The following is a 19,911-nucleotide window of genomic DNA, read 5'->3' as shown; positions in this document are numbered from 1 at the left end:
AACACCCTGGGTAACACTCTGTTGATCTGGGTCTAGAACCAACACCCTGTGTAACACTCTGTTGATCTGGGTCTAGAACCAACACCCTGTGTAACACTCTGTTGATCTGGGTCTAGAACCAACACCCTGGGTAACACTCTGTTGATCTGGGTCTTGAACTAACACCCTGGCTAACACTCTGTTGATCTGGGTCTAGAACCAACACCCTGGGTAACACTCTGTTGATCTGGGTCTAGAACCAACACCCTGGGTAACACTCTGTTGATCTGGGTCTAGAACCAACACCCTGGGTAACACTCTGTTGATCTGGGTCTAGAACCAACACCCTGGGTAACACTCTGTTGATCTGGGTCTTGAACAAACACCCTGGGTAACACTCTGTTGATCTGGGTCTTGAACCAACACCCTGGGTAACACTCTGTTGATCTGGGTCTTGAACCAACACCCTGGGTAACACTCTGTTGATCTGGGTCTTGAACCAACACCCTGGGTAACACTCTGTTGATCTGGGTCTTGAACCAACACCCTGGGTAACACTCTGCTGATCTGGGTCTAGAACCAACACCATGGGTAACACTCTGCTGATCTGGGTCTAGAACCAACACCCTGGGTAACACTCTGTTGATCTGGGTCTTGAACCAACACCCTGGGTTACACTCTGTTGATCTGGGTCTTGAACCAACACCCTGGGTAACACTCTGTTGATCTGGGTCTAGAACCAACACCCTGGGTAATCTGGGTCTTGAACCAACACCCTGGGTAACACTGTGTTGATCTGGGTCTAGAACCAACACCCTGGGTAACACTCTGTTGATCTGGGTCTTGAACCAACACCCTCGGTAACACTCTGTTGATCTGGGTTTAGAACCAACACCCTGGGTAACACTCTGTTGATCTGGGTCTTGAACCAACACCCTGGGTTACACTCTGTTGATCTGGGTCTAGAACCAACACCCTGGGTTACACTGTGTTGATCTGGGTCTTGAACCAACACCTTGGGTAACACTCTGTTGATCTGGGTCTTGAACCAACACCCTGGGTAACACTCTGTTGATCTGGGTCTTGAACCAACACCCTGGGTAACACTCTGTTGATCTGGGTTACACTCTGTTGATCTGGGTCTAGAACCAACACCCTGGGTTACACTGTGTTGATCTGGGTCTTGAACCAACACCCTGGGTAACACTCTGTTGATCTGGGTCTTGAACCCAGATCAACAGAGTTACCCTGGGTAACACTGTGTTACCCTGGGTAACACTGTGTTGATCTGGGTCTTGAACCAACACCCTGGGTAACACTCTGTTGATCTGGGTCTAGAACCAACACCCTGGGTAACACTGTGTTGATCTGGGTCTTGAACCAACACCCTGGGTAACACTCTGTTGATCTGGGTCTAGAACCAACACCCTGGGTAACACTCTGTTGATCTGGGTCTAGAACCAACACCCTGGGTAACACTCTGTTGATCTGGGTCTAGAACCAACACCCTGGGTAACACTCTGTTGATCTGGGTCTTGAACCAACACCCTGGGTAACACTCTGTTGATCTGGGTCTTGAACCAACACCCTGAGTAACACTCTGTTGATCTGGGTCTAGAACCAACACCCTGGGTAACACTGTGTTGATCTGGGTCTTGAACCAACACCCTGGGTAACACTCTGTTGATCTGGGTCTAGAACCAACACCCTGGGTAACACTGTGTTGATCTGGGTCTTGAACCAACACCCTGGGTAACACTCTGTTGATCTGGGTCTTGAACCAACACCCTGGGTAACACTCTGTTGATCTGGGTCTAGAACCAACACCCTGGGTAACACACTGTTGTTCTGGGTCTAGAACCAACACCCTGTGTAACACACTGTTGTTCTGGGACTAGAACCAACACCCTGGGTAACACTCTGTTGATCTGGGTCTTGAACCAACACCCTGGGTAACACTCTGTTGATCTGGGTCTAGAACCAACACCCTGGGTAACACTCTGTTGATCTGGGTCTAGAACCAACACCCTGGGTTACACCCTGCTGATCTGGGTCTAGAACCAACACCCTGGGTAACACTCTGTTGATCTGGGTCTAGAACCAACACCCTCGGTAACACTGTGTTGATCTGGGTCTAGAACCAACACCATGGGTAACACTCTGTTGATCTGGGTCTAGAACCAACACCCTGGGTAACACTCTGTTGATCTGGGTCTAGAACCAACACCCTGGGTAACACTCTGTTGATCTGGGTCTAGAACCAACACCCTGGGTAACACTCTGTTGATCTGGGTCTTGAACCAACACCCTGGGTAACACTCTGTTGATCTGGGTCTTGAACCAACACCCTGAGTAACACTCTGTTGATCTGGGTCTAGAACCAACACCCTGGGTAACACTGTGTTGATCTGGGTCTTGAACCAACACCCTGGGTAACACTCTGTTGATCTGGGTCTTGAACCAACACCCTGGGTAACACTGTGTTGATCTGGGTCTTGAACCAACACCCTGGGTAACACTCTGTTGATCTGGGTCTTCAACCAACACCCTGGGTAACACTCTGTTGATCTGGGTCTAGAACCAACACCCTGGGTAACACACTGTTGTTCTGGGTCTAGAACCAACACCCTGGGTAACACACTGTTGTTCTGGGACTAGAACCAACACCCTGGGTTACACTCTGCTGATCTGGGTCTAGAACCAACACCCTCGGTAACACTGTGTTGATCTGGGCCTAGAACCAACACCATGGGTAACACTGTGTTGATCTGGGTCTAGAACCAACATCATGGGTAACACTGTGTTGATCTGGGTCTAGAACCAACACCATGGGTAACACTGCGTTGATCTGGGTGTAGAACCAACACCCTCTGTAACACTCTGTTGATCTGGGTCTAGAACCAACACCCTGGGTAACACTCTGCTGATCTGGGTCTAGAACCAACACCCTGGGTAACACTCTGCTGATCTGGGTCTAGAACCAACACCCTGGGTAACACTCTGCTGATCTGGGTCTAGAACCAACACCCTGGGTAACACTCTGCTGATGTGGGTCTAGAACCAACACCCTCGGTAACACTGTGTTGATCTGCTCTCACTGTTCACCACCGCCACCAGAGTACAGCATGACTGAACCTCATGACGGGATTGAATCAGCATGTAGTGTTTGACAGTCTTATGGGCGCAGTGTACCTGGTCCAGGTGAGGTCCTGACCCCCCCCCCCCCCCCTTCCAGAACCATACATGGACCTCTTGGCAGGGCTCTGTTGAGGCTCGGATCCACCAAAACCATGTATTCATACTTATTTTTACAAATTTATATTTGTACTTCTTCTTATTTACTTTATATTGTATGGTTGCTACTATCTGCATGTTGAGGAACCCAGCCTAAAAATGTTACTCCTTTGTACCTGTACAATAAGATGTGATCAAAGTAACTCTGATTCTGATTCTGTTTCCTCCAGGACGTCGGCACGTGGCTTATGAAAGCCTGGAGGTGGTGGTGGTAAAAGGCAGTCATCTGCCTGCTTACCTGTCTGTCAAGCAGACTGAGGCCCAATCCCATTTCTACCCCTTACCCCTTCCCCTTACCCCTTCAAAACAAGGGGGAAGGGTATGGGGAAGGGGTAAGGGGTAGAAATGGTATTCCCATTTCTAAGGCCCAACCCTGAGTTCCTGCTGAGCAGCGCGGACCACCGAAGACCTGTTGTCCACTCGGAGGACGAGTCTCCTACGGGCAGCCAACACACGTCCTCAAGTCTAACGGCTCATCTGAACTCTGGCTCCACTGAACTCTAGTTCCTCTGGCTCCACTGAACTCTGGTTCCACTGAACTCTGGTTCCACTGAACTCTGGTTCCTCTGAACCCTGGTTCCACTGAACTCTGGTTCCACTGAACCCTGGTTCCACTGAACTCTGGTTCCACTGAACTCTGAGGAGGAGGGGACGGGGACATGAGGAGGAGACGGGGACATGAGGAGGAGGGGGACATGAGGAGGAGCGGGACATGAGGAGGAGGGGGATGATAACAGGTTATAAACATGGGGAGCCACAGACTCCAATATCCAGGGGTATTGGTGAAGTTAAGTAGTCTGGCTATTTGCCACACCAAGCTTAATCGTAGATTGAACATTCGTCCGGGGAAGCTACTGTCATTTTCATCAGCACAAGAGGCGTGATCAACGGGCCTAGTTGAACTGACTCTGTACGCGATTGGCTGCTTGCCGTCGCCTCCCTGTCGTCATTGTGTTAAACCAGCCGATAGCGCGCCAAGGGGAATAGCCAGCTTGGTGATTGGCTACCGCAAAAAAACGTATCGGAATTAGAAAGAAACTTATTGCAGTTCTCCAGACCCTTGTGCAGGGCGAACTCAAGTTCAGGGGATGACCACAGTGAATTGTGAAATCTATTTCACGTTTTGAGAATGAAACTCCTTCCCCTGTTGGCCTTGCTGTGTTGGGAGGACCTCCAACTACACCGGCCAATGTGGACTCAACAACCACCATCAGTTTGATTCATGTACAGGAGCACTGCTGCAGAAACACCCTTCATCACCACAGCGCGTCCAGCCATGTGGTTCACTGGTGGTAAAAATACAACAGCATCCTGTTCTATTAACAATGCTGCTGCTCCTTCAAGCGGACGAACGAACGAACAACGATGGATATCCGAGTTGAAGGTTATTGAGAGAGAGAGAGAGAGAGAGAGAGAGAGAGAGAGAGAGAGAGAGAGAGAGAGAGAGAGAGAGAGAGAGAGAGAACAAGAATGAATGAGCGATAGAGAACAAGAGAGAGAGAACGAGAATGAGAGAGAACAAGAATGAATGAGCGAGAGAGAGAGAGAGAGAGAGAGAGAGAGAGAGAGAGAGAGAGAGAGAGAGAGAGAGAGAGAGAGAGAGAGAGGCCTGCAGACGATTGGATACAGCGAGTGCTTTCTTGGCCAGCACTGCCACCGGTCATGGCAGACCTTGAACACTGTGTGATGGACTTGGACATCTGCTGGCAATGTCAGAGAGTACTGGGCTTGGCAGATATATTTTATTGTCCCGAGGTGCAGAGGGACATAACTGGCTGTTGTTCAGCCATTTATTTGCTCGGTGAAACACAAGCGTTTGATTAGCTTCTGTTGTCTGCTTCGTTCTCCAAACTAACAGGGGCTGTTGAGCACTTGATGAAGTTCACCGGTCGCTGGACGGACCGACCACAAGGGGAGCCATAAAACCCTTTTGCTGTTCAATTTCTTCAACAGTCTACTCTGGTTCTTTCAGCTCATTATGTGACATTTCAGGAGGATTATAAATACAGCGTCTAAAATAAATAACAAATACTCCCACAATCTTTTAACACTGTGTGTATGTAAAACACTATCTTCAACCATCATACTATCATTAATATCTTGGTAACTTGGTAACTTGGTAACTATCTTGGTACAACTGGTTTTGTGTTTGAGGGGCGGGGTCTCATCTCGTTAGCGCCCTCCCTGGGAGGGGCTGATTAAGATGGTGATCCATATGGGGACACAGTGGGATTCTGGGTAATTTGCTGCCCATCAGAATGAAGCCGTGACAGGAGAGAAGAGTCCACGGTCCTGAACTCCAACATGTCCGCCAAGGCGTCCCATCCCGCCTGCTTTTGGAACACCAAACATGAACAGAAGATTGTTATGCTTTACAAAGTAGAATCGTTTCAGAGTGGTGTGTGGTCTTCCTGTTTTAAGAGGGCAGCAACCTGCTGCACTCTTAGCCATTGCTTAGCCCTCTATGCTTCTTAAGACTTGTACTTAAAAGGTACAAAGTAGTGTTTAAGATTCACGAACGTCATTAAAAGCCTGCCGCATATCTTTCAGAAATCCACATCTGTAATTAATAGTATATTTATGTATGATTTGTTAGGCTGTTTAAATAAAAACTAAAGTAAAAAATATCTAAATATATCATCACTCATCTATAAGCTGGGACGTGAACCCATGCGCTCCCGGAGGCGTTGACCCCGCCTCCTCCTCAGCAGCCTGTGAAGGAGCCGGACGGCCCGTGTTCCTCTGGGGCGGCAGAGCAGCCGCTGAACCGCCGTCGTCTGGGTCGGGATGAGACCCATTCTCCGATGATGGATACGCCCTTAACGGAGGGAACTGTCCAACAGCCTTGTCTGTTTCCAATTAGAACGCATTGATTCCTGGTCTCTCATTTAGAGTGGGGATGGAATGGGAATATTTAAACACCAGGGGACCCCAGAAAAGGATCATTTAATTTTTGGAAAAAGTTACATTTTGACCGTGGCTTTATCATACTTGCGTCTCAAAGGCAGCGTCTGAAACATGAAACTGTATTTCTGGGCCATCCTTACTGGTTTACCATTTGCATCATAAGGGGACTGGTAACCAGTGGTGTCATGGTATAAGGGGACTGGGAACCAGGGGCCTCATGGTATAAGGGCACTGTGTTTACCAGTAGCCTATTAAAAACGTCGATTGGTGCTTTCCGTGATGCAGAGGCGTGGGGAACGAACTATTCAGCTCAAAGTAGCTCTCACCACTTGATTGTTTTGCTGAAGTTCAGGCCAGACCGGCCATTTCCACAAACTTCTTGTCAAAGTAGACTGTGTGCACGTAGTGGGCGAACTTGTTACAGAAATAGGGAGAGCACCACCGCCATCATGTGGTGAGTTGAGACGTTGCGTTTAGGATTCATATGGCAAAGTTAGTCGGTCTCTCAAATATGAATATCATGCAGATTTTCGAATGAACTAAACTAGGTAAGCCTTAGATAATACTCAAATCCTCAAATCCTACTAAATAAAATTATTTTAATAATCATTTTGCATAAGAAATATCAGTGCTAAAACAAATTATACATTTAAAGACCTTGAAACATTGGCCAGTGTTAATAAGATTTGTTCAACCTACTTCAAGGTAAAACATTTACAACAGTGAATTCAAATGTGATACGGTTTAATCTCCGGCACTGCGTTTATCAACACCATCTGATTAGACAATACAAGACAGTCAACGTGTTTCTCAGATAACTTGATTACACTGACGGGTTATCAACCTAACCTCAAAGCGATCTTATCGTCAAGGAACCATTACATATCAAGGTCAAATATATAGGTTTGTATAATTAGTATACATCGAATCCATTTCACAGGATGTCGATAGTGAACTGGCATAAATAAATGAAGCCATCAATACGTTTTTAAACCCATTTTCACCTTCATGACACCAACATATTAACTTAAACACTAACATTTCTGATCACCTAAAAAAGGCTTTCGAGAATACTGTGCTTCTAGAGCGGGGAATAATTGTTGCGCAGGTTCTCTTCATCGTCATCATAATAGAGGAGGAGGCAGTGTTCAAATTAACCCTTACATACACCTCAGTTCTTTGTTTACGCATCGCTCTGACACGCAAACAATGCAGAGAATGTGCGCTATGCCGAACTGGTTCCCCATGTCGTCGTAGCCACAGCGTAGCGAGCTGCTCCACTTTGACCCACGGGTTCTAGACCTCATCGTTGTTCTCCACAAGCCGAGGGGAACGTACACCTGACCAACCGGACAGGAACGCGTCCTCGCTCACCATCTAAAGTGCATCGAGTCGTCACAAAATGAACACCAACGAGTGAACCACTCAAACGCCCGGACGCGCACCCCGTCGCTCCTCCTGGGGTCGGTTACAACGAGCGATAACACAACGCAGTAGCACGGGACATGATCCTTCATTCAAACAGCAATTGTTCGGTTGGCAATGTGCTTCAAATTAAGTTGTACAGCATCATTAAAAACAATTCCACTTTTTCCTCGACAATCGAGTGACTCGATTCCCCCTTTGCCGCCCGACCAAGCGTCAGCGGGTTAGAGTTCCCGTTGGGCGGTCCGTGCCCCTAGTAGCGGTTAGCGTCGTCGTAGGACGTCACGTCTTGGTCAAAGTAGCCCTCCAGTTTCCACTGCAGCGTCTCGAAGGTGGGCCGGTCCTGCTCCTCTGCCTTCCAGCAGTCCTGCATGATCGCGTACATCATCTTAGGGCAGTGGGGGGGCGCGGGCATCCTGTACCCCGTGGGCACCTTGGAGACCACCTGCAAGTTGGACATGTCTGGGAGGGGGGGCATCCGAAGGTAGAGGATTAGGGACCAATCCAGTGTAGGGATTGGTACTTAACTGTGTAGCAACTGCAGTAGCTGTAGCAACTGCAGTAGCTGCCATCATGGCTGTAACACGGGGAATTGGTTATCCTAGCGATTGTTGTACTTGCACTTGGTTCTATGAACATCCTTTCTGTACCGACAGCGATATATTGATGCACTTCTTATGACAAATGTACTTATTGTAAGTCACTTTGGATAAAAGCGTCTGCTAAATGCCCTAAATGTAAATGTAAAAATGTAAATGGATTGTATCAACCCCATTACCGATAGTATTTGGACGATTGCAATGCAAGAGTAAAAGCAGGTAGGCAACTGGGAGAAATCAGCACGAGTAGGCTACACTTAAGAGGGGCCATATCATGTCCCCAGGTGTCAGTGTGAGAAGCACTTACAGGCCATTTGAAAATCTACCTTTCCCTGTGCCTTAGAGACATCACAAGTGGGCGTGTCAACTTAGATGCATCATGGATAGATCAGTCTACCATCCTACCCAGTGGAATGTGGCAAATGTTGCTCATCTGGACACACCCCCTAGTGATGTCACTAGGGCACAGGAAAAGCCAGTTTTTCAAACGGCATGTACCAGCTAATCACACTCAGACCTGGTGGCCTGATTTCACCTCTTCAAAGTTCCCAAATGAATCAAACATCAGCCTTCCCTGCAGGCCTCCCTCCAAAGCCACTCCCCCAAAACATGCCTATCTCGCTGGCTTTAGCCACTGGCCTGCCTAGCCTTTTGGAGGAGAGCCCGGGCCAAGGCCGTGCAGGGTAGGTAGACAGGTAGGTAGGTAGACAGGTAGGTCGGTAGACAGGTAGGCAGACAGGTAGGCAGACAGGTAGGCCAACCAAATCGTTGGGTTGTCAACAGAATTAACAAATATGACCATCCTTTTAAAAAATGGCCTTCCCTAGCTTTAAAGACAACAGTCCCATTTGAGTCAAGAATGCTATTCTGCTTTCATACATTTCTAGGTTAGACATTTGGATATGAGCAAAGAAACCGAATCATCAATCTATAATCATGATTGGTCGACATGCTTCCAGTATTGCCGGTACAGCTGACTAGGAGGGTCATGGGGTCTTACTCGGGTAGGGCATCTGGCCGAAGGTGATGATCTCGTGCAGCAGGATCCCAAAGGACCACACGTCGGACTTGATGGTGAACTTGCCGTTGTGGATGGCCTCCGGGGCCGTCCACTTGACCGGGAACTTGGTGCCTTCTCTGGCTACGTAGTAGTCCTCGTTCTCCACCTTGAGGAACAACATTAAAGATCCCATATCAGGCCTTTTTAGAGTTAGGGTTAGGCCCTCTATGTTAGAAATACCCCTTATAATTTTCACTGTTCATTTCCCACTGCACATTTCCCACTCTGACGTCACAATCTTACAGAAGCACATTTTGAGCGCAAACGATCGTTTGACGTCAATATAAAGAGTCCTTATATTGAGGGGGCGTTCTCGATGGGCGCGAATACTCCCCCTGGCTCGGACTTCGATTTCTCTAGTTTAGCAGACGTACAACATGCATATATACATCATATAACAGTCTAAAGCAAAGGGAAAAGTCGAAAAAACATGACATCAACCCTTTAGCACAGGCCATACTTGAGAAAAAAGTAACTGTTACTTTTCTATGATCGGCCAGAAATATTGACCATCAAGGTATTAACCAAATGACCTGTAGGAGCCGCAAACTCTGCCAAAAACACGTTTTTAGGGTGGCAGGTGACCAAACCAGACCCCCGCAGTGTTCATCACAGTGTTCCCGTACACACACAGAAGCTTTCTGGGCATTTGGCTCAGGAGGTAGAGCGGGTTGGTAGAGTGTCTAGGTGTCTCGACACTCGTGTGAATTTGTGTTTGAATGGGTAATGTAGTCCATATTCTTACGATGAACACGCGGGCCAGTCCGAAGTCGGCCACCTTGCAGACGTTGTTCTCCCCGACCAGGACGTTGCGTGCCGCCAGGTCTCGGTGGATGAAGTTCTGCAGCTCCAGGAACGCCATCCCCGACGCCACCTGGGCCGCCACTTCGATCTGGTCTCTGATGCCCAGCTTGCTCCCGTTGTCCTCTGCGCACACATGCACACAGACACACACACAGACACACAATGAATGAAGGACTCTCACTTAGGTCTAACTAACCGTCCCAGTGAACATGATATTAATGAACGAGTAAAGCAACGGTTTGGGGTAAAGATCGATTGCTTTGTGATGTCGGGACATCTGGGAACGCCCTGTTACCCAATATTATCAGGCATAAAAATTGTAATAACCCGACGCATCAGTGCTACGATCATATTACTTTCACTACTTTTTACTATCCTATTTACTTTATCTTGTATTGTCGCAGTAAGTTACAGTAAGGCCTGGGTGGTGAGTTACAGTAAGGCCTGGGTGGTGGGTTACAGTAAGGCCTGGGTGGTGGGTTACAGTAAGGCCTGGGTGGTGAGTTACAGTAAGGCCTGGGTGGTGAGTTACAGTAAGGCCTGGGTGGTGGGTTACAGTAAGGCCTGAGTGGTGGGTTACAGTAAGGCCTGAGTGGTGGGTTACAGTAAGGCCTGAGTGGTGGGTTACAGTAAGGCCTGAGTGGTGAGTTACAGTAAGGCCTGGGTGGTGAGTTACAGTAAGGCCTGGGTGGTGAGTTACAGTAAGGCCTGGGTGGTGAGTTACAGTAAGGCCTGGGTGGTGAGTTACAGTAAGGCCTGGGTGGTGAGTTACAGTAAGGCCTGGGTGGTGAGTTACAGTAAGGCCTGAGTGGTGAGTTACAGTAAGGCCTGGGTGGTGAGTTACAGTAAGGCCTGGGTGGTGGGTTACAGTAAGGCCTGAGTGGTGAGTTACAGTAAGGCCTGAGTGGTGAGTTACAGTAAGGCCTGCCGCTGACGTCGATCCAACGGGCGGTCGGTGTGACAGCCGCCATCACCCTGCCCGGTCAGTGACACCCCCCCCCCCCCCACCCCCCGTGACCTCACACCCTGGACCGATCTGAGACCCGGGCCTCTGACAGGACAATGCATCAGGTCATAATGTAGAGGCAGCCTCTTCCAATGATAAACCTGGAGGCCGATCTGTTATCAGCCAGATAGCAGCTGGCCATGCAATAAATATTCTAGGAGAAAAATTAAATTAGGACCTGCAAATTGACATAAAATAATCTGCATTGTGACGTCACTGAAAATACACAGGAAGGTTTACCTGAATGTTTCGCAGCGGCCCTCGGCCAAACATGCACTGTGTACACGGCGCCACAAACATCAACACACACATCACCATGAAGAGCTGAGGGCTTAAGAGATTGTAGCTGTCCTCCCTCTTCCAGCCTGGCCCCAAACCAGTTTAAGTTAAGTATAGGCTCTGAGATGCCAGTAGTCTTCAAAGTCACATTATGTGGCATCCTACACATGGGAGCCAAGAATCAGCGCCCTGGAATGACAAGGTGAACCTGTAGGTACCACTAGCCCTAACCCTAAGCTCAGCTGGTTGTTTGGTAAAACAACGGCAGGGCGCCCTTACTTTGGAGGGATTCTGAAGCATGCCCAACACTTCCTTCTCAAAAGCGGAGGAATTCTGAAGCTAAAATACAATCAGTGTTTGCTTGATTTTTTTTTTTTTCATTTGAAGCAGGGCGCAATTATTTGAGGGACTTCTATAGCTACGCCTACTTCGAAGGAATTTAGCAGGAAGAATGCAATCAGCACTGGCTTAATAAATGGCTTTAATAAAGCTGGGGGCTCTTACTTTGGAGGAACTCTAGGAGGCTGCCGTTGCTCATGAGCTCGGTGATGATGTAGATGGGCGCCTCGAGGGTGCACACGGCGTACAGCTGGATGAGCTTCGGGTGGCGCAGCTTCTTCATGATCTGGGCCTCCCGGAGGAAGTCCTCAGAGTCCATGGTTCCTGGCAGAGCCACCAGAAGTTAGGATCAGTACAGGGAGTGGAGGCGCATGCGCGGCCTCGACTGTAATCTCTCCGAAACGTCTAGACATCCTTTAACTCGGCTGGCAAGATCAGCGCGGTCACAGTGGCTCATAGCATCTAGTTTCCTCAACGGGGTGGAGGTTGGGGTCCCCTTAGCGGGTTAAGTGCTTAGCATAGCTTGGTAGTAGTAGCATATTTCAACATATGGTAATAGGGTCGCTTAGCAGGCTGGCAGTAGGTTAGCTTAGCAGGGTGCAGTAGGTTATCTTAGCCGGCCGATGGTAGGTTATCTTAGCAGGGTGACGGTAGGTTAGCTTAGCAGGGTGACGGTAGGTTATCTTAGCAGGGTGACAGTAGGTTAGCTTAGCAGGGTGACGGTAGGTTAGCTTGGCAGGGTGACGGTAGGTTATCTTAGCAGGGTGACGGTAGGTTAGCTTAGCAGGGTGACGGTAGGTTAGCTTGGCAGGGTGACGGTAGGTTAGCTTAGCAGGGTGACGGTAGGTTAGTTTAGCAGGGTGACGGTAGGTTAGCTTAGCAGGGTGACGGTAGGTTAGCTTAGCAGGTGGCGGTAGGTTAGCTTGCTCCTAAGTGGAGTAGCCGCCTAGCTTAGCCTGCTTACCCGGTTTCAGTGTCTTCACAGCTACTGGCGTGGTGTTGTTCCAGAGGCCCTCGTAGACCTCCCCGAACTGCCCGGCTCCCAGCCTCTTCAGCAGCCTCAGAGAGCTGCGGGGGATCTCCCACTGGTCCTGGTACGAGAGGCCGTGGGTCTGGGGCGCTTCCATCTGGAAGGAGGCCGGAGTTAGCTCCAGATCAGCTGGAGAACACAGCTCCAATAGTACAGAACGAACGCTCACTGGACACAGTGGAGGTTAAATTAGGCTCACTACTATTGACACATTGAGATCGACTGGAACCCGGACAAAAGCACAACAGGACATGCAAAGAAAGAAGAAACTAAAATCAGGCAGAAATTTGAAATCAGCAGGTTCAGATTGGTATATTGATTTCCATCACTACAGGAAAAATAAATATGAACACATTTACCCTTTTACATGGTTCAAGAAGTTTTGCACAGAGGCCATCTTCTTGTAGAGAGTAATGTTGCACCAACTCCTTGAGGGTTTCAAACGGCCTGTTCTTCGACACGTGGTAGTGGCCGTTCTCTCCCCGACGCAGTCGGTAATGCTTCGCCTTTCCCCTGTCCAGCACTGAGACAAGGAGACAACAAACCAGTCGGTAACGCTTCACCAGTAAAAAACAAACCAGTCGGTAACGCTTAAATAGTATACAACAAACCAGTCGGTAACGCTTCACCAGTAAAAAACAAACCAGTCAGTAACGCTTAAATAGTAGACAACAAACCAGTCGGTAACGCTTCACCAGTAAAAAACAAACAAGTCGGTAACGCTTCACCAGTAAAAAACAAACCAGTCGGTAACGCTTAAACAGTAGACAACAAACCAGTCGGTAACGCTTAAACAGAAGACAACAAACCAGTCGGTAACGCTTCACCAGTTAAAAAAAACAAACAGTCGGTAACACTTTAACAGTAGACAATAAACCAGTCGGTAACACTTCACCAGTAATAAAACAAACCAGTCGGTAACGCTTAAACAGTAGACAACAAACCAGTCGGTAACGCTTCACCAGTAATAAAACAAACCAGTCGGTAACGCTCACTAGTAAACAACACACCAGTCAGTAACGCTTCACTAGTAAACAACACACCAGTCGGTAACACTCACTAGTAAACAACACACAAGTCGGTAACACACACACACTAGTAAACAACACACCAGTCGGTAACACTCACTAGTAAACAACACACAAGTCGGTAACACACACACAAGTAAACAACACACCAGTCAGCAACACTCAATAGTAAACAACACACAAGTCGGTAACACTCACTAGTAAACAACACACAAGTCGGTAACACACTAGTAAACAACACACCAGTCGGTAACACTCACTAGTAAACAACACACAAGTCGGTAACGCTCACTAGTAAACAACACACCAGTCGGTAACACTCACTAGTAAACAACACACCAGTCGGTAACACTCACTAGTAAACAACACACCAGTCGGTAACACTCACTAGTAAACAACACACCAGTCGGTAACACACACACTAGTAAACAACACACCAGTCGGTATCACACACTAGTAAACAACACACCAGTCGGTAACACTCACTAGTAAACAACACACCAGTCGGTAACGCTCACTAGTAAACAACACACCAGTCGGTAACACTCACTAGTAAACAACACACCAGTTGGTAACGCTCACTAGTAAACAACACACCAGTCGGTAACACTCACTAGTAAACAACACACAAGTCGGTAACACACACTAGTAAACAACACACCAGTCAGTAACACTCACTAGTAAACAACACACAAGTCGGTAACGCTCACTAGTAAACAACACACCAGTCGGTAACGCTCACTAGTAAACAACACACCAGTCGGTAACACTCACTAGTAAACAACACACCAGTCGGTAACACACACTAGTAAACAACACCCCAGTCGGTAACGCTCACTAGTAAACAACACACCAGTCGGTAACGCTCACTAGTAAACAACACACCAGTCGGTAACGCTCACTAGTAAACAACACACCAGTCGGTAACACTCACTAGTAAACAACACACCAGTCGGTAACGCTCACGAGTAAACAACACACCAGTCGGTAACACTCACTAGTAAACAACACAGGGCCCCCAGGTTTATTGGTTTAACTTTACAACCTGAACATTACATCATTCCACCGGTGGAGACAATGACATCTCTGACGGAGCGAACATTCTTCTGGAGCAGGAAGTAAAGGGCACCATTCTGGGAGTGGCCGCATGGGATTTAACTGAGCGGGTTAAACATTAGCGGAACATGAGGAACAATAAGGGTGTTGTTGAACTCCATTAGAACTTGCGTCTAAACCCAGTCAGAGTCTGAGGTCTGAGTGATGGAAACAAGTCGAGGGCTTCGTTTTGGTCCCGAGGGTTCGAGGGGTGATCCCCCCATTGTGCCCGGCCTAAAGGGCAAGCAATGGGGCATTAAGGGCAAGCCGTGGGGCATTAAGGGCAAGCCGTGGGGCATTAAGGGCAAGCCGTGGGGCATTAAGGACAAGCAATGGGGCATTAAGGGCAAGCCGTGGGGCATTAAGGACAAGCAATGGGGCATTAAGGGCAAGCCGTGGGGCATTAAGGAAAAGCCGTGGGGCATTAAGGGCAAGCCGTGGGGCAATAAGGACAAGCAATGGGGCATTAAGGGCAAGCCGTGGGGCATTAAGGACAAGCAATGGGGCATTAAGGACAAGCAATGGGGCATTAAGGGCAAGCTATGGGGCATTAAGGGCAAGCAATGGGGCATTAAGGGCAAGCTGTGGGGCATTAAGGGGAATCTGTGGGGCATTAAGGGGAAGCTATGGGGTATTAAGGGGAAGCTATGGGGCGTTAATCAATTCCCGGCTATGGGGCATCTTTTAATTCCCAGTTTGTGACGGAAAGCTCCCAGTTCCCTCTGGGGGGGTCCTTACCGGAGAGGGACAGCTCTCCTCTCTGACTCTCACAGTTGCGGATCAGGAAGGCTCCGTGCTTGTTGCCTCCAGCCAGGAGCTGCTTCTCCGCGTCCAGTCTCTTGGTGTCCGGGAAATACCACCTGCACCCAAACCAGCGTCACCAAACCAGTCCAACCAGTCCCAGCCTGGGCTACACACACCCCTGAGCACTTTATCGTTTCAACAATTGGAAACTTAATCCCAGAAAAATCGCATTGTGTTAGAATTGAACAGTCTGCATAAATGGAGCAATTAGCTAGAACAGATTTTAGATGGTTCTGGTATTCAAAAGAAGACTTTATTGCGCACACACACACACACACACACACACACACACACACACACACACACACACACACACACACACACACACACACACACACACACACACACACACACACACACACACACACACACACACACTAAATGTGTGATCCATGTCCACAATAGATGATGGGTGGGATGATTAGATGATATTGTACCTGTTCCGTGTTGCCATATTGTATAGGTCCTCCCTCCCCCCCGCAATTCATTGGGCGCAAATTTCTTTTTTTGCATTGGAATGGAAGATGAAATTTCGGCTGCGGTTGTCAATATTTGTCAAAACAAGGTCCTTTAATGGACAACAACACACAAGATGCGTGGTCTATGGCGTATATAGCTCAATACTTTGCAGCTTTACGTGGTTTTCGTTTAGTCTGAAGGGTTTTAAGTTGTGATCGGGCTGGAAACTGTCAATCTGATCTGGCAGCACGGTATCTGATCAGCACATTGAAAACTCTGCTGGTTTCGGTGTCAAAACGAATGGAAATTTACTCACACCCCATAATAGGACAATAGCTGGGGACCTTTCGCCTCAGTCTAGGCAGAACTGGTTCCCCATAGACACTGACGTGACATGATTCCAGAGTAATGGAAATAGCCTCTCATCCCTGATGAAACAATAGCATGGTCACGGGGCGTATCTGCTTGCAACTTGTTATTAGAAGAGAACAGGAAAAACCAGAAGGAACTCTGAAACACAAGTATCAGTAAGGGATCCTCTAACAAATGCTGAAGCCAGCATCTAAAGAGGAAGACCTTATCTCCTCTCCCCCTGTTGAGCGGACACCTGGTCCCATTAAAGGGATTGGTCATCATGAACCTCGACCAGGTTATCATGAACCTTGACCGGGTTTTCCCCACCATGAGAATTATTAACGTTAAGGCATTGGCCTGCCTTCACTTCCTGCTTAAGAGCCAATCATTAAACTCCCAGAACTAATATTCTGACTCAAAACACTTCATGAAGAAAAACAACTAAAGTAAAATAAATTAAATTCAATACAATGTATGAAGCTAAACCTACTCGGCTGTAATTTGACCAAGGTCCATGAGACATCAGGGTTGTTCAAGTAAATACTTCTAATCAAGTTAACTTAATTACAAATAAACTCTGCGTTGGAAGGGTTTGAAACAGAATTACTTCAGTAAACAAATCCCTGGCCCTAGCCCATATCCCCATCCAGATGATCCACACCTTTATACAGCATAATGTCCTGGTGCTCCTTGTTTACCCGTGACTGCACCATCCTCATCATAAGTCATATTACGGCTACTCACGGCTCGGACTCGATGCTCTCCACGGGGGCCACATAGTTGGACGGGATGTAGCCCTGCTGGTTGACCGACAGCCCGGTGAGGGCCCGGGCAACCCACCAGTCGCCTGCGCTTTTGTCCAGAGCTTCCAGTTTGTCTCCCGTGTTAAAGCTCAGGTCGTCCTCCGTGCGCGCGGCGTAATCAAATAGGGCGACGTAGACGTACTTGACCGCTTCGGGTGCCAGGCCGGGGACCCTGGGCTGAGGGGCCAAAATCTCGATGTCCCCTTTACTGAGGCCCGGCCGGCTGTCCGGAGGAGCCTTCTTAAAGTAGGACAGACACGCCGAACAGCAGGAGCGGCATGCCTCCCGGAGGTCCTGGAACCGGGTCTCCATGGTGGACTGAAGCTGGTCAGATGATCCAGATGATCCCCCTGCGTGAAAAGCTCAACCAGCCGTCCTGTCCCCGGAATGTCATCGGGCCATCGGGTATCTGATCGGTGGTTGTCAAGAAGAAGTTGGAGATAGCGGACTTTAAATGCCCGCCGGGTCGTAAAGATGTCCCCTTCGCTCGTTGGACCCGAACCATGGAAACAACAAGAATCTGTTTGGGCAGCAGTTTGGTTTATGGCCGATGTCGAGAGTGCGGCTTAATCAGCTGCACCTTCCTCACCTGAGCAGCAGTCAGCGCCCTGCTATCGTCATTACGGTAGGAAGCCCTACTGGTGGTTTTGTTATAATCAGAATCTGTAACTTTTTTTTTACATTTTATTGAACAGATACGAGTACAATTCTTCGTTCCTCAACAGTCACATAGCAGCAACAATACAAGATAAGGTAAATAGATAGGCAAACATATAAATAGGTTTTAAAAATAACTAAGTAAAAATAATTAGCAGCATAGGTCACAATAATAAATAATGATAAAATAAAGTAAGTTACCATAAAAAAACGAAAACGGTTGTAATAAGTAATGAGGTGTAGTAAAGTTATAGCGTAATACACTACGTTTTAATTTACATAAATATGTATACATATCTGTTTCTACAGATATATTTCACAGATATAGATATATATTAGTAGGCCTATGCGACTACATATTTGTATTTTTAAACCACAATTTGGAAATGTGCGTCCAGATGTAACGCACATAGCAAGTGCGCAGCTACACGCGGTGTTACGGTACCGTCTGATATCCGGAAAAGCCGCGTCCCGCCCCCGTCTCTCTGACGCTCTCCTGGCACGGATCAGAACGACTTGTTTTGACATGTGCTCAACCCACTGAGGTATCGAAGCAGGGATAAGCGCTTGTAGAGCAGACTCTGGCTCCACTCCGGGTCGTGGGGCTCGTAGACCGGACTCTGGTCCACTCCGGGTCGGGGAGGCGGACCCCACGTGGACCCCGCGGCACCAGTGACGTTGACGGAGCGGCGGTGTGTGTGTTGCTGTGCTGCCGTGCTCAAGTCGGTGCACAGTGGGACCTATTTCACCATGAGCGACTACTTCAGCCTCTCCGACTGCGACGTGATCGGCTTCGACCTCGACCACACGCTGTGTCGGTACCACCTGAAGGAGACCTCCAGGGTGAGTCCGGGGCCTCGACCCATCACCATCCGAGGGTCTGTAAAGACACGCATGAGGCCCGCTGGGGGTGTGGAGTGACAGGGGGCAGGATGCTCTGAGTGACAGGAGGCAGCAGGCTCGGAGGTGATGCAGGGATGCTGCAGCATCAGCACCACAGCGCGTGACTCACGAGCTGGAGGCTGGGGGTGAGGGCGACCGTTCACTCCGTGTTTAGACATCACCTCTGAATTCACTACAGCGTCTCGCCATCAATAGACCCCAGCGGTGATGAGCTGCGGTCATGGCCACTCGCTGTAGTCGGTCTGACGGACGCGAGCCGCCGTCTTGTTTTATAAAGCCGCGTATATTCCATCGTTTCCGTCACGATGTAGCTATCGAGACCCCAATGGATGTCCTCAGTGTTTTCTAAACCCTCCCCCGTCACCCCTTTTCAGCTGATCTACGAGAGCTTCGCCAGGTATCTGGTGGATCACAAGGGCTATGACCCCGACCTGCTCCTCCTCACCCCGGCCACCTGGGACTTCTGGTAGGTCTCTCTCCTCCGTCCTGTCCCTACCAACGGCCTCACCAAACTAACAGGGTTATTAATACGATTTAAATTGTGATTTACCATTCTGAAAAGACTTGACATGGATCTATTATATTATGACCTATATACAGAAGTCCCCATATGTTCTTATTATCCCATTATTAGTTTGTACATCTGTGCGATGAGTGATGCTTTTTAACTTCTACAAGCTGCTTGGTGGTGTTTGATGGTCTTTGATGATAATGATTGTGTTTGATGGTGATGATGAAGTTTGATTGTGATGATGGTGTTTGATGGTGATGATGATGTTTGATGATGATGATGGTCTTTGATGGTGATGATGGGGTTTGATGGTGATATTGGGGTTTGATGGTGATATTGGGGTTTGATGGTGATGATGGGGTTTGATGGTGATATTGGGGTTTGATGGTGATGATGGGGTTTGATGGTGCTTGTGTGCTTGGGCCCCAGTTTCAAAGGCCTGGTGGTGGACCTTGAGGATGGAAACCTGGTGAAGCTAGCCGCAGATGGAACCGTCCTACGGTAAGACCCGGACATCAACATGCACTCATGACTTCATCACAACGTCTTTGGAAGAAGGTCAACAGACACATTCC

The 19,911-nt window shown here is 48.4% G+C and overlaps 2 protein-coding genes across 2 annotated transcripts in view; one reads left to right on the top strand and one right to left on the bottom strand.

Annotated features, from left to right (window-relative positions):
* Positions 1-6,759: 6,759 nt before the first annotated feature.
* On the bottom strand, positions 6,760-17,887 carry frk (fyn-related Src family tyrosine kinase). The gene is made up of 8 exons (XM_030345770.1): positions 17,207-17,887; positions 15,584-15,705; positions 13,082-13,245; positions 12,657-12,819; positions 11,858-12,016; positions 10,010-10,191; positions 9,205-9,370; positions 6,760-8,067 (listed from the first exon to the last, which is right to left on the bottom strand). The coding sequence occupies exons 1-8, from the start codon at positions 17,575-17,577 to the stop codon at positions 7,859-7,861; spliced, it is 1,536 nt and encodes a 511-aa protein (XP_030201630.1). The 5' UTR covers positions 17,578-17,887; the 3' UTR covers positions 6,760-7,858.
* Positions 17,888-18,380: 493 nt separating this feature from the next.
* nt5dc1 (5'-nucleotidase domain containing 1) overlaps positions 18,381-19,911 on the top strand; it is a 41,753-nt gene continuing 40,222 nt past the window's right edge. Inside the window, exons 1-3 of the mRNA XM_030345495.1 lie at positions 18,381-18,765; positions 19,200-19,291; positions 19,766-19,837. Of these exons, the coding sequence (XP_030201355.1) occupies positions 18,673-18,765; positions 19,200-19,291; positions 19,766-19,837 (257 nt within the window). The 5' untranslated portion in view covers positions 18,381-18,672. The remainder of the gene's footprint in view (positions 18,766-19,199; positions 19,292-19,765; positions 19,838-19,911) is intronic.

Source organism: Gadus morhua, chromosome 21 (genome assembly GCF_902167405.1).
Source record: "Gadus morhua chromosome 21, gadMor3.0, whole genome shotgun sequence".
NCBI lineage: Eukaryota > Metazoa > Chordata > Actinopteri > Gadiformes > Gadidae > Gadus > Gadus morhua.
This window is presented reverse-complemented; position numbering and strand designations above follow the sequence as displayed.

Bases quoted from the DNA above. Each gene is read 5' to 3' on its own strand.
- frk (XM_030345770.1), bottom strand. From the start codon at position 17,577: ATGGAGACCCGGTTCCAGGACCTCCGGGAGGCATGCCGCTCCTGCTGT. The intron at 15,706-17,206 runs GTGAGTAGCCGT...GTTTGGGTGCAG, and splicing joins GAGAGCATCGAGTCCGAGCC to GTGGTATTTCCCGGACACCA. The intron at 13,246-15,583 runs GTAAGGACCCCC...TCCTTGTCTCAG, and splicing joins AGGAGAGCTGTCCCTCTCCG to TGCTGGACAGGGGAAAGGCG.